Source organism: Zingiber officinale, chromosome 11B (assembly GCF_018446385.1).
Source record: "Zingiber officinale cultivar Zhangliang chromosome 11B, Zo_v1.1, whole genome shotgun sequence".
Taxonomy (NCBI): Eukaryota; Viridiplantae; Streptophyta; class Magnoliopsida; order Zingiberales; family Zingiberaceae; genus Zingiber; species Zingiber officinale.
Window position 1 is genome coordinate 77,985,071 of NC_056007.1, and position 23,861 is coordinate 78,008,931.

At 35.5% G+C, this 23,861-nt stretch overlaps 2 protein-coding genes across 2 annotated transcripts; both read right to left on the reverse strand.

Annotated features, from left to right (window-relative positions):
- Positions 1–2,259: 2,259 nt before the first annotated feature.
- On the reverse strand, positions 2,260–5,991 carry LOC122033593. The gene is made up of 2 exons (XM_042592655.1): positions 5,767–5,991; positions 2,260–2,725 (listed from the first exon to the last, which is right to left on the reverse strand). The coding sequence occupies exons 1-2, from the start codon at positions 5,932–5,934 to the stop codon at positions 2,534–2,536; spliced, it is 360 nt and encodes a 119-aa protein (XP_042448589.1). The 5' UTR covers positions 5,935–5,991; the 3' UTR covers positions 2,260–2,533.
- A 337-nt stretch (positions 5,992–6,328) lies between these two features.
- On the reverse strand, positions 6,329–15,835 carry LOC122034068 (nicotinamide adenine dinucleotide transporter 1, chloroplastic-like). Its single transcript, XM_042593201.1, has 10 exons — positions 15,503–15,835; positions 15,315–15,410; positions 12,298–12,404; positions 10,236–10,284; positions 9,943–10,055; positions 7,747–7,792; positions 7,656–7,698; positions 7,461–7,549; positions 7,294–7,388; positions 6,329–7,004 (listed from the first exon to the last, which is right to left on the reverse strand). Exons 1-10 carry the CDS (start codon positions 15,570–15,572, stop codon positions 6,783–6,785), a joined length of 930 nt encoding a protein of 309 aa, XP_042449135.1. The 5' UTR covers positions 15,573–15,835; the 3' UTR covers positions 6,329–6,782.
- Between the last annotated feature and the right edge of the window lie 8,026 nt (positions 15,836–23,861).

The following is a 23,861-nucleotide window of genomic DNA, read 5'->3' on the forward strand; positions in this document are numbered from 1 at the left end:
TCTAACTCATTTTCAAAGTGAAGAGTTTATCTAAAATTTAAATATTCTAAAAGTGAAAAAAACTTAAAGTCATTCAAGTTGTATGATATCCTTTGCATGATGTTTAATGCAATTTTGTCAGATTTTAATGGTTCATATTTGTGAGAGAACTTATTACCTCTGAGGTAGCTTGGCAACTACTTTCTGTTTTAGCCAAAGAATGTAATATGCAAAGAGTGGATCTTATGTTCATCCACAAACTGCTGGATAACCTTGTCATAAAGGTAACATAAAACAAGAACTTGAAAGAAATCTTTTGACAGATCATACAACTACTAAATCCTGAAATCACCAGTCATTTGTTAGTTTTACACTTTTCTTAGATAAATTGTTTTTAGATCATTGTAATTTCAAGTCATACCAGAACTCTGAACTGGATGATATGCATTAGTCACTTGAAAATATCTTTCATTTTATCCCTCTCATTTTAAAATCAGTTCTGAATTCGCTTTTCTTTAGTTCTTGTATCTCTTGTTGGTTTTTATTACATTAGTTCCTATTTTTAGACCATTAAGCCTAACTCCCTCACTATTGAAGTATAAATGCAGGTGCACATGGTAGTTTCTTATGTCACTTTCTATAAAAGGTTTAAAAGTGATTGATATGGTGCACATGGAAGTTACCAAGACAACTCTAAGTTGGTTAAATTGCTTGTATTGCATAAGTTTCTATTGCATAAGTTTTATTTCCTAGAGATTATAAGTTTGTATTGCATAACTTTGTATTGAATAAGTTTTTTCTCTTCCGTTTTACAGACATTGAGTGTTGTCCTGGAATTTTGGAAATTCTTCTCTCATGTCCAGATATTAGAGCTATGTGAAATATTTATTCTCTGTTTACAGTTCATGCAGTACTTACTACAATTATCTTTTTTCTTATATTTTATATTTTTCTTTGATGCAAGGAGTGAGCTTTGTTAGGTTCCATCTTGCCTTGCTAATGTGTAAAAGTCATATGAAAAACAGTAATGGAAAGCATGTGATTTATGGTTTAATACTACTAAGTTTGATGAGTACAACTCATTTTTTATATTTTAGCTGTCATATTTTGGATTTAGTTTTGTATTGGTGGTTTACTTATATTAAATAAAGATTGGTTGTTTGGTATTATCATATTACATCATGAACATTAAAGACAATGATTAAAACTGTTGTAAAAAGTGCGTAACCACAACGGATTTTTTTTTGTAAAAAATGATAAAAGACAACGGTTTTATCCGTTGTAAAACATATTAAAATTATATACCACACCATTCATATCTGTTGTAAAAAGAGTCTACCACAACGGTTTATATCTGTTGTAAAAAGAATCTACCACAACGGTTTATATCTGTTGTCGAAATTATCTTCCACAACGGTTTTAAAACGTTGTCGTATCCTTTAAAACCGTTGTCGTAGGGCACTACTTTCTACAACACCCTCAGTTACAACGGTTTTTTGACCCTACGACAACGGATAATATCCGTTGTCGTTTGCAGTTTTTGTTGTAGTGTATATCGGCACGGCACGATACGAGACCGAAACCGTATCGTTCCGGCCTGAGACCGAAACCTCGACACGGGTCGAAATTTTAAACCATGATTTGGTATGTAATTTGGAGAAGTTTGAGCTTTTTTGGGGATACACACCATATACAATCTAGATTTATTGGCAATATATACCCTAAAATGAAGATCAAAGATCTAAATTGGCACTAACATTGGAAAATAATTAAATCCGATTCCTCTGTTGATCAAGTTTCTCTCTTCGTTTTTTTTCCTGAATCGAAATATTCTTCACTGTAAAACCAGCTTTGAATCAAGCTGTTTTGTGAAACTGTTTGAATTAAAAAAAAAAACAGAATGAAGATTTTATTTTGTTTTTTTAAAAAAAAAGGTAAATGTCAATTTAATTTTATGATAACTTTTTTTTATTTTCAAAGATTTTTTTATCAAGCTATTCAATTTGTCAAATAGTTTAAGTGAATAATTTATTTTTTACAAAAGAAAATATTTTATTAAATTTAAATGCATATTTTTTTATAAATTATTTTTAGTTTTTGTATGTTCGGTATTGCAAATTATTTCACCTAATAGAATGACATTGATCAACTTTGTTTTTGAATTAAAAATATTTACCTATAAGTAAAAAAAAAAACACTGAACAAATTGTTTCACCAATCGAGTTATTTGGTGAATCTGTGCAAAATATTATAATAAAAAATGGGGAGAATAACTCATGGTTTCAAAACAGAAAGGCTTAATTTATATGTTTTCTAATATTAGAGACATCATATGAATATTCAGACAAGGAGAAAAATAACAATGAGTTGAAATGGATGTTCAAGTTACAAAGCCAACCCAACATGGATTGTTATTGAGAAACTTGAGAATTCAGTAAAAAAGAGACACCATAGAAAATGCCTTTTGCTAGTTGACAGCCATTAAGGATGATTAGACATCCAAATTGTCTTGGTTCTACTGGTGATGATCAAAGATGAGGATTCCATAACCAAACTAGGGTAGCTTCGAGGATCCTTTTTTCGGCCTTGGCGGCATGACTTTAGGGTTGGTGAACCATGTAGTGTAGAGGAATTGCTTATGAGGCCCATCGTGATTACAGATTAGCCGCAGTTTTTGCCTCTCGCGCATCCACCTCAATAGGATCTTCATTTGTCCTTTACTGGATAAACCTTGCAAACCCACTCCCTGAAAAGTATATACATGTTACTAGCCAGACAGAAAATAACTGAATATACATTTAAGCATTTTGTTTGCTATTAGATGATAGGAAGAACTCTGAAACCATTCTATTCTAGTTATTTTCACATAGTAAGAGCTTCAGGGCCAACCAATTGGGCAACAATGCAAGTAACATATGTTAAAGAGTGTCTCACATGCTACCTTGTCTAGCAGCAAATGAAACTACATGTAAGAAACCACTGAGGTACAAAGGACAGCATAAGCATTGGTGCTCATTCCAAGGACAGTTGCGAGTTTACTTACCAGTGGTTGTATTTCGTTCGTAAGCTTCATGCAATACATGTTTGGCTAATTTAAATGATATCTAGTTTGTGTTGGTCTACTTTTGTGTAAAACATGCAATTTTAGTTAATGTTTAGTTGTCTACCGAACACAAACAACGACCACAGATTAAATATTATTCATTTTCTTTCTCTGGCCTTACAAGTTGGCGAATGAAACTATTCATGATTTATTAGAGAGAGTTTCTCAATGATATGAAAGTATACGTGTGTTCTTCACATGTCAATATGTCATGACTTAGATCAAGAATAGATCTTTGATCTTCCAAATGAGATGAAATAAAACAGATGACACTGGATACCAAACAGAGACATGCTAGTCCACTATAATCAAATTTGCAAAAGGAGAAAAAGGCGGTAATGCAGTACTCTTGCAGTCTCAATTACTGTCCTCAACAGTTACAAGAAAGTAGGAGACACACCCATAGAAACAATAAGATGATGGAAATTTGCCAAATTCACAAAAAAAAAAAAAAGATTAAATATAATATGTACTACTAACAAAAATGTAACAATTAGGGCATGATCATATCATTAACAATGATAAAAAAAAGAGAGAGCTGTCATCACACCACCACAACTTGCCTTCCTAGAAAAGGATTTAGGTCAACAATCTCGTCCGGATACCCATGAAAACATAGAAATATAAAATAGACAATGCATCTTTAAAAATAAAAGAGAACAAAAAGACAATTGTCCTGGCCTGTGGACAATAAGCTGAATGGCCAATGCAATTGGCAAGATGGGAGAGGGTGTTCCTATTTAATTTGTAGGAACTTAGAATTTACTAAGTATATAGACACCATGTAAGCATGTCTACCGATGGAGAACATGCAATATATAGGTGCATATGCAAGCACTCCTAAGGGATTAGTTCACATTAATTGCATGGGTAAAATTATTCTTTAAAATTTGAGAACCTCAGAATAAAACTCTAAAGAAAATGTTTTAAGCTACAAATTGCGAATAAGTTGCTAACACTTAGTGTGCAAAAAATTAAATGCAGTGATACGCAAAACCTCCAATGCAGTGATAGGCATATCACTGAAATTTTTGCCAATGATAATCCAAAATGCAGTGATATTCAAACAATTAAGCATATACCTCCAAGATAATCATTTTTGGAAAGCATAATCATTTTTAATTCCACTTAATCATAATATCTCTCACTTTCTTCATATTAATCAATTTTGATCCATTAGCTTATATACCAAAAAGATGTGAACCACATGTTCCTTGAAGGGGAGAATAGAAGGGAAATGAAACCTGTTTTAAGGAATAAAACTCTCACCTATGAATTTGTATTTATGACCATAGTTGTCCAAGTCATATAATTCACAATTCCATTCATACGATAGGTTATATTTACATGCTTCTTACATACAAATCAAAACTTGAAAGCAACAATTTGATGCAATGCAACATTAAAATACAATTCTAAAAGTAGAAATGAATCAAACCCAATCAATCAAAAGTTAATCAAGACTAAAGTCAATATATTAGAAATTAAAAGCTGAAGAGTACAGAATCTCAAAATTAACAATGAAATACAAGAAGAAATTTGGGCATGTGAAGGGAGACAGTCTAAGATAGCCAAGGGGGCAAAGACACAAATGAGAAAAACAAGTTTTATCACATCGGTAAGCAAACAATACATGCAAAATCAATGGTGAATTGCACATTATCTCATGTCAAAGTCATGTTCATTCCTCTCTTCATGTATCATGGTTATCACTAGTCTTTTTTCTTGCCAACTGTAATCATATTATTAATACTTAAAGTCAAGAATATAGACCTGGAGGCAACGATGATTTTTCTATGACAAAAGTATTTCAGAACAAATTTTCATATTGGCTTAGTTCATTTCAATTCTAATGCAATGAAATAGCAATACTTTGTACATTGTCATATCAAGATAAGATATAAGCCTATATATTTTTGTTATGAATCTACATCAACTTATTTTATCCAATAAAATATCATATTACATTATTCTATGTATTATAGGATATCGATACCAGTCCAATTATACTTAAAATTATCTTTTAATAAAATTTTTGATTTTATCTTTAACTTACAAATCATGATTTGAAATTTTCACCAAAATGATTGACGATGCAACCTTACTTTGACAACCTTGTTTATGAGATTTGTAAATTCCATTTCCATTTGATTTGGGCAGAAATAAACTAGAGCAAATGAATAGAATAAAATTTCTTCTTCTCTATTTCCTTCCAAGTAACTTAAAATGAAAGAACTTGACGGAAGTAAATTTAATTTTCATGTTTAGTGCCAAGTAAATAAGAGAACATGATAATTTTATTTCTCTTCCTTCCTACCTTTGTTAGAGCTTCCTGATTGGTATAGCTCATTAGCACTAAACAAAATTTAATGTGACCATATTTTCTCTCTCTCTCTCTCTCTCTCTCTCTCTTTCTCTACCAAACCATCCAGGTCAGTTCTTTACATATGTTGCATTTATCAAAGGATATCATGCCTTTAATCTTGTAAAATCGTTACATTGATTAGATTAAAGATAAACTGGATATGCCACATTCCAGTAAAATTTACTCCTACAGTTGGACAGAACTAAAGAAACCTTCACGCTTCCAATTTCCCTCAATGTATCGTATAATTTACTTCCCTCTCCCTCATCAAGCGAGTGAAAGAGATACTCTTTCTATCAAGTGAACCAGAAAATAGTACCTTGATGTGATCCCAAGTGTCAGCGATGGTGAGGGGGCCGTGCTCCTTGACGACGTCGAAGATGGTGCGAGTGATGGTCTGCGTCAGCTCCGGCGGCGTCGGAGGATCGATGGCCTTCATCTTCGGCTTTGGCTTCTTGGCCATCCATCGAACCGCCGTCGCAAACATGTCTCTGCGCCACTCGGCCTCTACGTCAGCAACCCTACCGGAGACGAAGAGTCGAAGCAGAGGAGGGAGGCGGCTGATTGGAGGATATAACAAACGATTCGAGGAGCGTCGAAGCATCAGAGCGCGGAGACGCGTGTCGAACTCCTGACAAATCATGGAGCTTTAAGATTCGGGGCAGAATAACACTCAATAGACTATGTTTTAGTGAACGTGTTTTCCGGAAAAGATTCAGGAAAGAAAATACCTTATTTTGAGCTTCTTTTTTTTTTTTCAAATTATGTTTGAATTTTTAAAGTAAATTTCTTTATAATAATCAGTTTTAACAGATGCTTGAAATATCAGGGCACATTTTCTTAATTTGATAACAAAGAAATGACACAAATAAACTTCGCAATTCCATCTGTGAATACTTAATAGTTTGATTGAAGACTAATGATAACAAGAAACATTCTTTTGTTTAAACTTTAAAGACATGAACTAACCCTAAACATTCTTTGCAACAGTGCAAAGATACGAATGATATACAAATTGCTCCAGTAATAAATAAGAGAGGCTGTTTTCCAAGCTACGCATGCCTCTGCTCCATGAAAAAAATCAAGACAAAATTCATTTGTTTCAGGGACAAGCTGTTGCACACCTCGAATTATTTTGTTCACTAGAGAATCAGATATTTTAAAGATTTTTGTCGTGTCATTCTTGAAGGCGCGGTCCTGTCTGCAGTGTTAGGTATTTGTTCAAAACTTGGAATTGATGGTTGCAGTGTCTTCGCCGGGTGCTTCTTGTTACCTTATTCAACCATCAACCAATCTGTCAAATGGATGGTATTCCGGCTTTCTATATGCTTCTGCTCAGGAAAGGATTGCTTGGAGGAAAAACCGATGAATCATCTCGTAACTTGTGAATGTAATAACAGCACTAGGAGTAGTTCTCAGCAAGTTTGTGGCATAGCCGCGGTAAAAACCAGGGATGCCATCTTGATGGAATACCTTCCTAATGCAGTCAGTCACGCCTGCATATTTGTTGCTATTGTTGCGGGCATGGCCTTGTTCTTGTAGTCTGGCTCGTATGACCTGATAGAATCACAAAACTGAATTTTGCAGCACAAGATAGATAAAGAATTTTGTTTTTTAATAATAATAATAATAATAATAATAATAATAATTAGTTTTCTGATCTTACTCTCAGATAATCTAATGAACTCCACCAAAATGATGTCCGGTTATAGATTTGAAGTTCAGACTAGAACTTACCAGTCAAGTTGGTAACCACAGACAAGTACGATAACATATGTACCAGCAATAACCCATGAATTAGAGTAAGATTGAAGACAATAAACATTCAAGGTAGATGGCAGCATACCTCATGTGGGTATGTCAAAGTCGATGCAATTATTTTAGATAAGGAAGAAGAAATAGCTACATCTTTAGGACTAAGCCTATCCACTGAAGTGTTTTCTGCATTGCAGTTAATAATCAGCTATATGTGGAGAAAATTTATTGAGCTGTAGCACTATGGAGCTATTGTACCTTTTCGTGCCAAGTAAGACTTGATCTTTTCATATGACGGAAACTGAATAGCAACGTGGCTAACCCCCACTAAAGAAGGAAGAAGGCCGCTAGATCCCAAACGAACACAAGAAGAAAAGATACTATTACTACAAGCTCGAACAGAAGCAGAAAATGAAATTTAAATCTTCTATTATCAAAAACAATAGTTCTAACCTGTATAGACCTCTCCTTCCCTCTTCAAGCATAGCAGATTCTTCTTCATGTTTATATGGCACTACATCATCTCCTCATTCTAGATAAAATTGAAACATGGCAGAGGTGTCACCGCTGAGGTTAGCAGTGCATTGCAACTATAGAAATGAATTGAACAAATAAAGGGACAAATATCTTGAGCAAAGTACAATGGAAACAAGAGGGAAAAGAGAAGGCTGTCAACAAGCATCCATTATCTATTCTATCCTGTTGGTATCGGTTTCAACTTAATGTGTAATAAGTGGCATTTAAGAAAGAACAAAAGGATTCACAACGAGCAGCAAGTGATCTATTCCACCAATATATTATTTCCACTGAATGCTACAAAGAAATGACAGAAACTTTGTAAAGTTTAACCCAATTAAATCCTCTTGTTTGAATGAGCACAGTGCTTTCATGCCATTCTCCTAATTTAGCCAAAGAAAGCATAAGAAAACACGTTTGTTCATTCTATTAACAGAATTAGAAATTGTTTGTTTTCAAAGTTACACAACCCTAATAACTCAAAGATGCATCAGAAAAATATATCTGATATGACACTTGTAATCATTATGATATCAATTCGTTAAAATCACTCAATTCAACTTTACACAATTTCACACCAATCATTTTTGCCCTGTAATAACTTTTTAAAATTAATGAAAAAGAAATTAATGACACAGGATCAGAACATTCCAAATTATAACCTTATTGTAAAGACATACTTCATCATTTTCATTTCAATAGGATTTCAAGCTATAAAATTTCTTCCCTGAATTCTATGTTGATTCTGTGAAGCATTTACTAAGATTTGTTGCAAGAGAAATCCAAGTCTATAGTAGATCCAAAGGAACAGAAGCTTAACTCAAGTAAAATGGAAGGAACAGGAAAGTAAATGCAAAACACAAACACAGTTGGTCTGACATAGTTGTATGCAAAGATAGGCAACTCCACACTGCCAAACTACAGATTCAAGGACCTGGTATCACAGGACAGATATTTTCTTACAATATTTTGAGTACTACAGAGGGAACTTTGGTAAATGAGCTGCCCTATTGAAAACCAAGATAAAAATATTACCAATGGAAAGAGAAACCAACACCTTCTCTACATTTTTAGGTTCAGCATCTATGAGCACAAATGGTTTATACTGTTTGAAAAAAATGAAAATGCATCCTTAGCATGTATGAAGATCTTGATTAGTAACCATACTGTGTGTACCAGTATGACGGAGTTCAAAAATCAAACTGTGGCATAGACAACAGTCAACAGTGTCAACCATGCTGTTGATAATAGTCTAAACATAAAGAAAATTGCTCAAGACTGGTTGAGCTCCAGACATCACCGACTGAGATAAATTTGTTTACGATTATCACATGATGCTATAACAACCTACCAAGTTTGTGGCTATTGAAATTTTCTGAATAGAAATTGATCGACATACGCAAAATTTTTCACAAAAGATGGTAGAAGTCCCCGTAACATCCACAGATATACATGTCAATTTCAATTATTCCTTCATCATTTAAGCACCTTTCGCTCGAATAAAAGCCCCATCAAGTAGCGGTCTAAACGAGCTGAGCCGAGCCAACTTTAATTGTGTTAAGCTTGTTTATTTTTTATCAAGTTTGTTCAATTTTGTTTATTAAAAATGTTATCAAGCTCAACTAAAAACATTGTCCTCATTATTATTTAAGTTAGAGGCCACTCTATTATATGGAACTTACATTATTTCCTAATTTTTAACATATTATGAATAATTTACAAGTATAAAATTTCATAAATTACTATATTTTTATACATTTGAATAAAAACTTAAGAAATAAATTTATAATTGAAATTTTCATCTTATGAATTGTTATGAACATTAACAAACCGAGCTCACTAGTGTCCATAGTTTGCAAAATCGCGATCCGGATCATAGGACCACACGATCCTACGATCTGGAAGTACCCAAACGATCCAGGAAGGATCGGTGGAATTGGAGCAGGATCTGTAGAATCGGAGCTGGATATCAAATTGAACTGCATACTAAGTTTCTTCACGAACGTCCAAGATATTCAAAGTTTCTCTGGGCCAAAAGCAGTTCAATTAATTGAGGCCTGCCTGACACTTGTCACTGGTAACTAGTAAGGGCTATATAAACTGTCACCACATAGTGATAACTTGAGTTCAAGACGCAAAATAAATATTAGAAGTTTCTTATTAATCGACCATCTTTAAAAATATATCAAATAACAAGGATGACAGATAGGCAAAAACTACATACTTGAAGTCTAGTTTTAACAACCCATAATGGATTGGTGGTAATAGCTGTTGCAGCTCCTGCACCTGCAGCAGCAAGTATATTTGCACCAACCGAAAGCTCATTATTTTCATCCACTGCTTATGCACATGTAGATGAGAAAATTTAGTTCAGAAACTTGCCAAATTACTTAATAAACATGTTTTTGTAACTCATAAACTTTACATTGAATGAAGCAGCATATATTCTTCATCACACATTATGATGAAAAATAAAGAAAAGTTCAAAAAGAAATTCAGGGAAAAAGGAAGACCAACCATGTGAATGAAGTAGGCTTTTCAGCTGATTATAAACAGGGAAATACACCTGCACAGTGTTATTTTTTATTAACCAAATAGGTATTTGAAGTAGGATATTCAAGTAACTATAGCATCAGACATGAATCCGTAGAGTATAAGGGTGTCATTTTAAGATTAAATTGTCATGAGGGAAATATATAGGCATGCAAATTGAACCAGTCCTGGTTGGCGGTTCAATGAAGAGAAATCAGGTCTTGCCATTAAGTACAATATAAAATCACTACTTTTGGGCATTGATGGTGTGGATCTCTTCCAACCATGACTATAAAAGCAGCAGTAAGACCAAGAATGTTTGCTATTGATTATTCAAGTTTTTAGTCAGAGACTCTTACGGAGCTTTTGAACATATCAAACTTAGATGATTCCCCATATCTCTTTTTTGAAGATAAGATTACATGACCGTCCTAGATGTAGGTATTTACAACTTCAATATTTTCTGATGTCTTTTTTCCACAAGTGAATTTTATGGTGCAGGTCAAGCATAAGTAGCCTTAACTATAAATTTACAATTAGAGGGGTTCTTCCCCTGATTCACACCATAGTTTTATAAATTGCAATGGAGCAACTGTTTATCAAGGCAAGGTTTGCGCTCTTGTATGTTCATACACATTCAAAGCATGTACACAATAACCATGCAGGCTCTGAAGACTAGAAACCTTTTAGTCTTTAATCTTTCCTAATGCTAGTGATAAATAATCATTACATATCATCACTTTGTCGTGGAATTCTTGTTTATTATATTACATTATATCAAATCTATTATAAAATTTCATTATATACATTTTTTATTACCTCAAAATTACAATTTCCTTTCTTTGAATTTTGAAATGTCATAAACACAAGGAAAATAAAATTCTGCGCTTGATAATCTACACCATATTAGACATAGAAAGTACAATTGAGAGATAGGCTTAAGATTAATGAATAACGAGAAGATATGAGATGCCAACTACTAGAGGTCTTATACATGATCTTTTCAACCAATAACTTTTTTATTCCTGACTTTTAGTAATAAGAGAGGTCATTGACTCATGGTAATTTGTTTTAAGCTCTAATACTTGGAGTATTCATCTAAACCCTTTATATCTGTGTCAAAAATTGATATTGAGACACCAAAACTCCTAAATATACTCGATATCTCTGTTGAAGTTTTTTAAAAAATAATTGTGTCAGATATTGGAATTTCAGTCTGAGTAACATAAATTCTAAAAACTCTCGCCAACCTTGTTCTCTATCATACAATGCCTATACTTAAACAAAAGTAATTAACGCTGTGGGTTGTCTTTGTCTCAGTTACTGTTTTTAATGGTGTTAACATTCTTTGTCGATTTACATCTTGTGCGACTGATTCAGATTCAATGCAACCCAACTGATATGATCCTCTCATCAATATCAATTTTAATCCAGCAAATTATACAGAAAACTTTACTGTTTACATTAGTTTTTGTAGTTTGAATTACTGTTATGGATAAAGAATAAACCAGAGTCGAATGGAGCTTCAGGTGACCATTCATCCACAGAGTGTAAATCTGTGTGTGTGTGTTATCTGAGGAATATGAAACCTTTTGATGTCTATAACTACATGATTCCTGCAGTTTAATAATATAATTCAGCATAGATCTGGACAGCAATTTGAAGATAACAAACTTCAAATGAGCTTGCATGTCTTTATTGAGTAACAATGAGCTTGAAGACCCCAACAATGTCGAATTCATTTTCAAATCGAAACAAACTGAACATCCATTATGTGAAATCGTGAATTGTACATGATTCATCATGAAAATGTAGTGTCCCTCATCAGCTTAACAAATATATGCTTATGGATCTCGAGGAAAAAAACACCAAGCTCACAATAAGCAGATTTGTGTGTAACTTCCATGTGGAACTTAGTTAATATGATCTTCAAAAGTTCAAAAGGTTAAGACATCCGGAATTTCAAATAATACTACTTGCAGTCAAACAAACTAAAAGAGGTGAAGTAATATGAGTGAACGTAAATAGAAAACAAAATTATTCTTACAGCCCAGTTTGGAAGTAGTGCAGTGACTGTTGGAGTAAGACCACGATATAAGCCACTCACACCTTCTTTTTTTATGATTTGTTTTAGGCTTGAAATAATGATATTGCCTATTAAATTAAAAATAAATAAATATCAGTATTCTGAATTATGACAAAAGCAAAGCATGGGCTCCCAATGAACCACTGAATAAACCAATTCAGAAATAGAATGTTTAAATGATTTAAAACATTAAAAAAAGCTGTATAAATACTTCTTAAAGCCAATTAAAGATGGAGCTAGTTTTTAATTTAATTATCTTGCATTGAATATCCAACTACCTATTAACTTGGGTAAACCAAGGACAGCAATATTATACCTCGACCACAATTCAAGGTAATAAGTACAATTAGTGCGAATTGGGAATATTACAAAAAGAATTTAAGCAAAAAGTTTATCTCCTGTTGTTCTCCTTCAAATTGGAAATGCCATGGAAGATGAGTTTGGACAGCCAGATTGATGATGATGCAGAATAAAACCTTCTCTGCCTATAGGAGAAAGGGTGCAGGACATCCATTTTCCTTCCTGTATACTTTTAAGAAAAATAATTGCCAATAACAATTTTTCCTTAATGATATTTGATGGAGGGTATCTAATATTAATAATAGTCTTATCTCAATAATCTTTGATACATATCGAACACAGGTCCATGCAATGGAGACAGATTGGATGAGGATGACTATATTGATTACCAAGTGGTTGATGGTAGCAGTTACCATATCTTGAACTTAACTGTAAATGAGGCAAGACATAGATAAAGATTTAGTTAATTAGAGTAAAATTTGGAGCTACTGTCAGAGAGAGAGGAGACAACATTCATCTCAGCTATACTGCTACCTCCCAAATTTGAAGACCATGGTGCAATAATGCCCTAAGTGGTCGTGTAAATTGAGAAAGGAGAAGACTATACTGCAATAGGATGTACAAATCTAGAGATGAAATGAAAAAAGGATTTCACTGATAACCTAGAGCTATATAGCTGAATTCAAAGAAAAGAATATATAGGCTTATGGTAGTCAATAGGCGATCAACATTAAAACATAGGGATAAATAATATCAAGATAATGAGGTAGAGAATTAGGGGAATCAAGTTAATACAGAAAATACATCAAGAAGATACTTTATTTCCAAGTTTTCTTCATCAAATTGGACAGGGCAGATGAGTATAAATTCAAAAGATAGGCCAAATATTCACCGTGTTTATATGACTATCAATTTTCATAAATTCAAAGAAAAGTTAGAACTTAGAAATGCAACAAACAAATGACTGGAAAGTTAAAAAGAATCAGTATTAATTGACAAAGCTTAAAACTTTTACCACCAAATCATGTTTTAATCAAACCCATTTACCTTCCATGTGATGTGGATACATGTGATTCTGCATTTATTATGCATGTACTAACTTAATCATAAGCAATTAATAGAGTAGCTACTTGATTCAATTAAATTCATTTTAGTTGTGGTAAATGGAATTGCAAATCAATTGAAATGCCCATTTCAAGTTACAAAACACAAATGAGATATGACGGTTACATATGTAATTTTAAGGGGAAAGATTATAAAAAAAAAAAAAAAAACCTTAAACAATATGATAGCTACTGTTGCAAAATACACTAACAGACAAGGAAATGTCTCTTGGGATCCAAACTATATTGTAATCTTAGAAACATGAAAATGTAGAGACCATGTCTTTGCTTTATAGCTCAGAGCAAAATCTCTCATAACTGATATATAGTTGGCTATCTAATTCAGAGCAGAATATCAGCCAACTCTAAAAACTTCAGTAATGAGCCTTATAATGTTGCAAGCATTTGACACCTGGCATAGATCAAAATGTTGCTTTGTTCTTTTCAGCACAGCCAAAGCTGATCTTTTCGACTGCAAAACCAAAAAGTCAGCATGACCAATATAAGTGTCTCGCCTATGATCTAGAGAACAATGTTGTAACATCTATATCAAGTGACACATGACTATGTTTAGGTTTCTACCTATTGATATTGACAGGGAGCATGGAGAAAGGCAAGCAATTGAGTGATCGTGATCTAAATCACCCATCTCACAGAATCATGATCTCCCACCATCATTGATTTCTGCATGTTTGGAACCTCTAGAGAGAATCATTATTGGTCAATCACCTGATCAAGGCCACCTCTGGCTAACGCTCTTAATTGTGAGTGCAATAAATCTACAATCCACATTACTCCTCTCCCCTATCTCACATGCTACAGGGCCAAGCCCTATCTTTATTCAGTCAACATGCATCCAAGGCATGCTCACTTGAATTAAATCAAGTCCGGCCCATTTAATAGTAGTTTTTTTATAACAAAAAAATCAATTCATGTTTAACCTCAAGCTTAACGCCAATTACAAGAGGAGGATGGTATCTTTCTTTTCATCCTCCTCATGTGAACTTTTCGCTTCAATGTACTCCATATATTGTTTGCAAACTGCACTCAATTTAACAGCATAAAACAGTAAGTCCAGTTACAGATCATTCCTAATATTAGTAAATAAAAGCTATTATTGGTAGCAACTTATTAAAGATAAAGGGGCAGAATAACAAAGACCACAACTACTAGTCAACTGCTTATTTCCCTGAACTTTTTTGCAACCCGTACTCAACTCATTGTATAAAATAATAAGTGCATGCACAACTCAATAACCACATCAATAGCAACTTAGCAAAGAGAAAAAAAACTAAGCTCCTAGTCAGTTCTTGATCTCTTAACAATTAGAAGCATTTTGAGTTCAACTTTCAACAATTTTCAGTACACAGTATCTATTAGCGTTCTAATGTACCAAATGAACACAATGTATTGCTTGCAACACACACTGAGTTCTAAGAATCTGTGCACCCTTCAAACTCCAATGTATCCCTAATGTACCAAAAACATACAACTAAAAACGAAAATGGCAATTCTCGACAAAGAGTGATAACTACAAAAGCCAGCCTAGTATCAAAGAGCAGAGCAGGAGCGTACGGTGGGAAGAGGAGGGGCACACCTCCGGCGGACCATGGACCTGAAGCCGCGTCTTGATCACGTCCAGCGGGCAGACGAAGGTCGCAGCTACGGCCCCTGCATCACCATCCAGACAAACACCAATCAAACAGGAAAAGGACACCACCAATAGACTGATCGCGTCACGGTCACAAATAGGACGGACTCACCTGCGGATGCTCCGGCGAGGGCGTCGCAGAGGATTTCTCGGCCGTTCTTGCCGTCGGACCCCCCGCCCATCCCTAGATCCGAATCAAAATGAACTGATCGTTGACTACATGCGACGCGGAAGCGAGAGGGAGCGAGTAGGAGAGAGAGGATCCACTGGCACTGGGCATGTGCTAACCCTATAGATCAAACCTTTTCTCTATACTACACTTCGCCGATGACGAGGAGGAGGAGGAAATCTAACTCCTGAAAAGAGCGGAGGAAGCCAGCAAACAGACAAATAGGAGAGCGGCGAGATACGCTGTCTAATTTTCTGGGTATTCAAAGGCTAATTGCTTCGTGATTCGTTAATTGAGCCGGCTCCTCTCTTTGAGCCTTCGTATTCTTTTAGTTTACTAAAAAAGAATTTCAAAAAGCTCTTAAAAGTTTAGCTCACTTTTAAAAATGCCATTTAGTGTTTTACAGCAATGAATCAAAAATAAAACTAAACCTCATGAACAAAACCAATCTGTAAGACTTTTAACAAATATACTGGATCTATTGTCCCCATTCAAAAATAAAAAAAAAAAAACGAGATTTAATAAGGTATTATTTCTTGTCTTGACAGTAGTTTGACATAAAGTGATTATATTCGTTTGTTTTGGTTAAATTGGTGCCATTAAGGTAGATGACGTCCTTGGACAATTTTGTTACAGAAGATAAAGGAAAATTTGATAAATTGAAATCGACATCCAATTGTACTTTATCAGTGACCTACTTAAATAATCTCAAATTGCTAAGTAGAGATAGATAAAGTATTTAGATAACTTATTGAACTATTTTGTATGACCGAGTTCGAGTCACTCGAGTGTCAATGGGAAGACCACATCGACAATCAAATACTGATTGTTCATGACCAACTGAGTGAGTACCTAAATACTATTACGGATAGAGATGTCAAATGGGTGCACGGCAAAGAGAAAGAATGAGGGAACGAAGATAGACAAGTTTCTTTGCTTCTACGTCTTTTTTTAAAGGTTATGAAGGACCTCCTTATATAGGAGCTTCCACCGTCAAACGGGTGTATGGAGAAAGAATGAGGAACGAAAGTGAAGGAGTTTCTTTGTATGTACTAATCTTTTTCTTTCTCAAAATTATAGAGGGTCTTCTTATATAGGAGCTCCAACTGTCAAATGGGTGCACAACAATATAAGCCGACAATTGGAGTTGGGTTCATCGAGTTAGTCCGCCTTGTCAAAGAATTTAAGCAGATTGGATTGAAATTTTATCAATTTATTTATGGTCAGTTTATGCGGAAACCAAAACGAAAAAATTTCTGTAGTGGAAAAATTTCCGTCGTTTACTTCATTAAAATTTTCAAATGGAAGAGAAACACAATCAAATCAATGGATGGTTTTAGAGCGAAAATAGATCATCTCGAAATCGGACAGAAAGCAGTGAATGGAAAGAAAAATAACGCATATACCCCCTTTCATTCACAAAATTACACTATATACTTAAAAAAATAACACATGTACCCTTTTTAACTCATAAAATTACACTATGTACCTAAAAAAATGACACATGTGCCCTTTTTTATTTACAAAATTACATATATGTATCCACATTCCTCTATCAAGATAAACAAACATGCAAAGAAAGAGATTTCTTCACCCTTTCTCTTCTCTTCTTTCGAGAATAATTTTCTACTATAGATTCCTTTCTCTTCCTCATTCGCGCTTTAGAGTAAATAGAGCATTAAAGATGGATCCAAGTGGACCGACCTGCCTGGGCTTACAACTCCCACGGGTCAGCCTACAGCGGGCTTGGGTTGACTCGCGAGTTGAGAAAAAAAAATTCTCCTAAACTTAAAACTAAAATTGAATGTTTTTTTGACATACTGGAGTAGTCACTAGGTTTTAACTCTTGTACCTACATTATCACCCTATTTTATTGTATTATATTCTCTTTGTTGGGGTTTAGGGGTTTGGGGTTTTATTGTGTGGCCACCACCAATTCTTGCCTATGTTTTGTTGTATGATCATCACAAATTCTTAGCACACCGAAGTTGTCTATATGTCATTGCCCCTCCTTTTATTGACTAGTGGCGGCCCAACCCTCTTTTCTCACACAACTCAACTTCATTCAAACCCTAACCTTTGACGGATAGTGAACTTTTTGCAAGTCTTAACTATGCTAAGGTTGATTTCGCAAAGAGATGCATGGGTCCATTACAAATTGGAGGAGAGATTATTTTTTAAGATAAAAACTAATAGATCAACCACCATTTGATCCATTCAAAATTCAAGAATTGGTGTGAGTTTCTATAACTCAAAAATAAAAATATTTTACACCGGTGATAAAATTGGTTCTCATTCATCTCTTTGATTTTTTTAGGAGAATTTTTAATCTTTTCTATATTTTTTTATGGGCTCACGAGTTGTCCTGCCTAACCGAGACTAGATCTCCTGGTCCACAAAAAAGTGGATCAGGGGATGATCCACTTCTAATTACGGCTGGATCGTGGCCACGATCTGGTCGTACTTGGTTGCGATCCCTTCCTGGGTTCACCATCCCCACCAGATTACAGTTTGGGTCGGAGCGGACAGCCAGAGGCTGCCGGAAGTGGGAAAGTATCTAGATTGTCAGGTGTTGAGCAAGGGGCAGCCTCCGGTCGTCCGCTCTGACCCAAACTATAACCTAGTGGGGACAGTAAACCCAGGGAAGGATTGCAACTAATTGTGGTCGGATCGTAACTGCGAGCAAATCTCCTGGTCCACAAAAAAGTGGACCAGGATCCGGCTGCAATTGGGAGTGGTCCATTCCCTAGTCTACTTTTTTGTGGACCAGGAGATCTGTGTTAGAACTTCAGGATAGTCTTGATGTAGTCAACCAAATTAAATTAGATCCTGTTGTGTTTGATCCTTGTGTCTAAGTATGTAGGAGCTTAGGAGCATAAGAAGTCAAGCGGAAGACGTAACTAGTGAGAAGGACGGTACGGAAGAGAGCTGACGGGCTCGGTACGTCAGAGGGACGAGATGCTGCGGAAGAGTACTCCAATGGACGAGAAGAACGTGCGCGACATTCAAGGGACGAGAAGCCGAGGATGAAACCTGCTCGAGGAGAAGGCCGAAAGATGGATCCGAGTGAGCCCAATTCTGGATGGACGAAATCACCAAGGCGATCGAAGCAGCAAAAGAGCCAATGGAGAGTTGTGGAGTTACTGGAAGCTCCCTGAATCTGGTTGGAGGTGCCTCCGCGCCTTTCTGTGGGAAGGCGCCTTCAACCACCCATGGAAGGCGCATTCAACCCTTTGAAAGCGCCTTAGATTGGGCAAAATTAATCGTTAGCGAAAATAAAACCTTATCTTCATTTGCCTCGCTAGAGGCGCCTTCCACCTTGTTGGAGGCGCCTTTCAGCCTCAGATAAGATTTTCTAGGGACCCCTTAACCTAGGAAATAGTCAACAACTTAAGTATTCATTTCCTAGTAACTTTCTGAGTGTTCAACGATTGTAAGAGGCTTCTCCACCTTCACCAAAGGAAATCTTTTAGTGCTTTCTTTTACCTTGGATTAATAACCACCTAGGTTGTAATTAAGTAACTTTCTGTGGCTCTTTATTTTATTAGTTGTTAAATTGTTTTAAGTTAATTGTGCTAATAATCTTGTTTGAAAGATCGAGAAAAGTCCATTTGTAATTTACAAGCAATTCACCACTCCCATCTTGTAGGTCGCATGAGTCCTAACAAGTGATATCAGAGTCAAGTTCGCTTCAGAAGGACTAACCACTATTCAAAGCAAAAGAAATGACCGGATCCAACATTTTCCCGTCGAAATTTGTGAGAGACTTCGTAACATGGAAAAAATGTATGGAGGTATTCTTCAAAACCGACTTCGAAATTTTATTAATTATAAAATACGATTTTAGATCACCTACGGATCAGCACAGAGCCAAGAAAGAAGAGTACGCATGAACGAATAAGGAGCAAGCCGCCCCAGGAGGTCAGTCGGATGGGAAGCTATGACTCCTCCAAAGATCTATAGGAGAAATTCCTAGAGCTTCACGAAAGTACTTTAGAAGCCAAACTAACAAAGCGGGACATCCTTCGAAGCCAACTAACGAACCTCCGGATGAACAAGGGAGAAAAGGTAGCCCAACTCCATGCAAGGATTAAAGACTTGATCACCCAGCTCAACAACCTCAGAGAAAAGGTGACAAACCGTGATTCCTTAAGGTATGCACTTAATGCTTTTCCAAGAACTCAAAAGTGGTCAGCCTTAGTAGATGTTTACTACATCTCTAAAAACCTAGAGGTATGCACTCTTGAAAATCTATTTTCAACTTTTGAACTTCATGAATATCATTATGTAGATAATCAAGAATTTGAAAAATCTAACATTGCTCTAAAAGTCAAGAATGACAAATTAGGCACCAACACTTCCCTGGACGTTGTTGAAACAACGTATATGGTAAAAAAAAAAAATTAAGAAAGTTTTTAGAACTAATAAATTTAATCAAGTGCAGGCAAAGAAAAGAAAAATAAGGAAGATAAGATACTGTAACTGTAATAAAGAGGGACACATCAAGGAGGATTATCCAAAGATGAAGAAGAAAAACAACAAGAAGGGACCAAGTACAACAAAGCACAAAACCTTGAAACTTAGGACATAATCTCGTGATCTATAATCTGAGAGGATAATACCGAAAATAGGCGAATATTAATAAAAATTTATGAAATTTTGGAAATTTTTGGAATTTTTCAAAGTTAAATTTCGACGAGTTAATGGGATAAAAGCTCCGAAAAGCTCTTTAGGCTACTTAATGAGGAAAAGTTTTATTTTTATTTTCTTTTCTTATTTATTTCCTCTCGCCTGTGCTTCTTCCCCGTGCCTCCTCCTCCCAGCCCGCCTCGACACCGCACTTCTTAGCCCTACTACATTGCGCTTACTGCCGATTACATGGATTATCTTTCATGAAATCCTCTTCACCCCCTTCTCCTTCCATCTTCTTGAGCCATGCACTTGGAGTCGCCTCTGCCTCCCTCCATTCGCCTCCGACGCCCGGCCACCCGACGCTGCCACTGATCTGAGCCCGAGACCACGCCGATTCTTGACCCCGCAGCCTCAGCCTGGCCCACGCCTCCCGATTCCTCTCCTCGATCATGGCCCTCCTCTGTGGTTGTGCCCAGCGAGCCGAGCCACACTTCACTGCCGCTACACCGCCCAAAGGCCGAACCGACCTTTTTCCGCTAGTGAGGCAGCTCACACTTGTGTGAGGTGCTCTCCGAGTTCTACCGAGCCTTGGGTTTAGGGTTTGGTTTTAAAACTGGAGGTAATGTTAGGGTTTAATTCAAGTGGATCTATTGACTACAAATTTTGGGTATTTGATGTGTAGGTCGTTGGCTCACTCAGCACGCTTGTCAGCAGTGCTCCATCGACAAATCTATTGATCAATACGAATTGGGTGAGTTTGGATTAAGGTAAATGCATTGTTGTGAGTATAATTGATTTAGGTTTGAATTATTAATCTAATGGGTTGATTAGGGATTAGGTAACTAACCTAGATTTAATTAAGGTAGGTTGAGGTTTAGGGTTTAGGGTTTGCCCTAATTGTGTTATAAGTTTTATTTATCTATTTATAGGAGTGTAGCTAAATAAAATGTATATATATTCGCGGGGTTTTGGTGGTTTTGCATCTCGACGTCGCATTGGACAGATTTGGATCCCTCTTTTTCGAGTATTGACTTATGCCTTATATAATAATGTGTTTAACATAAATGATTGTATTTTCCATTTGTTTCGATTGGTCACTACATGATCTGATTCATGATTGCTTGTTTACTTATTATGCATCGCATGTTAGTATTTTACCGCTTAGAGGTAGTGACACAACCATATTATACATTATGTTCAGGACCTAGGGTTTATTTGATACTCTATCCGTGTACCTTTCATTTGATACATTGTCTTGTATTTTAATATTTTCATGATATTGCTATGTTTAGTGTCATGCATCATTTTGCATGATCATGCATGATTGCATGCATGCGATTGATGTCTACTCTGACTATGATGTCGTATGATCGCACGCAGTCGCTTGCCACAGCTCGCACCATTATGTACTCATGAGATTAGACCACTCATACAGATTAGATACACACACCACCCGTTGATGTATGGCCGCAGTAGGTTGGTACATTCGACCTTTAGGCCGCTATCGTTTGGCTCATAGTGCCCATTAGTTTACTGGCATGGATTCCTCGTGGTCAAGGCCGGCCGGCAGCGTCTATGGACATGGTCTACCGTGGGTGGTAGTCCGGTGGCTGGACTGACTCATTTTGATGGGCCGGGTATGTATAAATGGGTGATTTTTCGTCCCACGTCAGGAGAGTCTTAGCATTTGTGTGTCCCCATTTATGATTTGGGGTAGGATATAGGAGGAGTAGATGTGTTGATCCCAGGCATCCTGGCTGGTCACCCGCAAGCAAGCGAGTAGGAGTGTACATCCATACCCGGACTCATCAGTGTGGACTCAAGTGTGTGGATTAAGTGACCATTCACCATGCAGATGATGTGCATGTATTGGATCGTTTCCGGCAGGTACTCACGTTATCATCGACATTTATTTGATTCGCATCGGGCGGATCGCAGCATACACACCAACTCGATGACCCTGGATCACCCGCTTCGTACCCACCACTTGATTGATATAACCTTGGACTTTATTTATCTTTCTAAAGCTTTCTGTCGCATTCTAGATTTGACCTAAAGACGTATAGTCTAAGTCATTATATGTTCTATACATCGGCATCATTCGCCTATGTTGGACCACCTCCGTTATTTCGTCAGCCGTCTGCAGGTATCGGGCCCGTTCACGATCCTATCGCCCGAGTCCGTGCCAGTCTTAGTGTTCTTTATCGTTAGAATACTTTATGTTTGAATACTTTGTATTCTTCGGATTGTGGGTATTCGTCGTATACCACACTCTACAGAATGCCGGCAAGGTAAGTGGATCTTATCGCGTCGATGTGTTTTAGTGTGTGTAGGGTTGAGTAGTGTGGTTCGATTGCTTGGCTCTGTTTTTGTTTACTAAACTACGGGTTGTACGTACGGTCAAAATTGATATAAACTGCGTGGATGATGTGCTTGTTTGATTATTATTATTGTTATTATTCGATGCACGCTGTGAGGTATATAGTGATGTAATGCAGTTATCTATCAGGTACGGGGAGATGTTATCAAATTTTCAGACAGACTTCTCAGGGACTCCTGGGCATGACCGGACTTGTACTAATGGCAAGTCACCAGGAGGAGGAGAGCATAGATGAAGGGGAGGCTCCTTAGAAGAAAGCTGCAGCGAGGAAAAAGAAGCAGACTTTAGAGCGGATCTTGTAAGTGAGGTATGTTTAATACCCCTGACCAGTTATACTCAAGTATTAAATCTATGACTAGATCCTTATGTAAGCTAAAATCAAAAAATAATAACTTAAAAAAAAGAAGTTCTTAAATTAAAAATAATCTTAAGCAAAAAATTACCTTTTCTTTAGAAATGTATGATAAATTAAAGGAAGAAAATAAAGAATTGAAGAACCAAATTGAAAAATTTAGAAATTCTACATGTCTTAATCAAAATGTTAAGAAAAATTATAGAAGTCTAAATTGGTATCTTAAATACTATAAAGGATAAATTAGAAAAATATAATAAAAATATGTTCCAAAAAAATTTCTTATTAACTCTGTAGGTAAAAATTTATTTTGGGCCCAAAATCTTTTTAAAATAAATAAATGATTATGCATGTTTAGAAATATTTGCAAAATCAAGTTGGTATGCTTACTATTATTTCTGAAATTTTCTTTTACTAGAATAGAAAATCTCTCAGTATTAAATTTTTCTGATTTTTGTTAAATCATAATTCTTCTGATAAGTATTTTGAAATTCTTGATTTTTAGACTATTAAAATTATTTTTAAAATATTTATTTTTGAAAAGAATCATAACTAGTCAAAATATTTTTATATTGTTAGAAATTCTTATCCAAATTTCTTCTACTAATGAATTATTGAATTTTTGTTCGAAAATATATTTTTTTATAAATTTTTGATAAATAATGATATTTTTATGGATTATTTGTCGAAAACTTCATTTTTAAATCTAAAAATTCTTGAAACTTTATTTTTTTTTAATTTTAATTTTTCTTTAACCGTACATTCTTTTATTATTACTTGCAAAATATTTGAGGATTTATTTTTTAACTTGCAAAACCTATTTTTGTATCAAAATGATTTGTATGCGCTAAAAAAAAATTTTCGTAAAAATTTTCTGTTGAACCTTAAGGAAAATTTTCAAAACTTAAACTCATCTTTTTGCAAATGTAATTATTAAT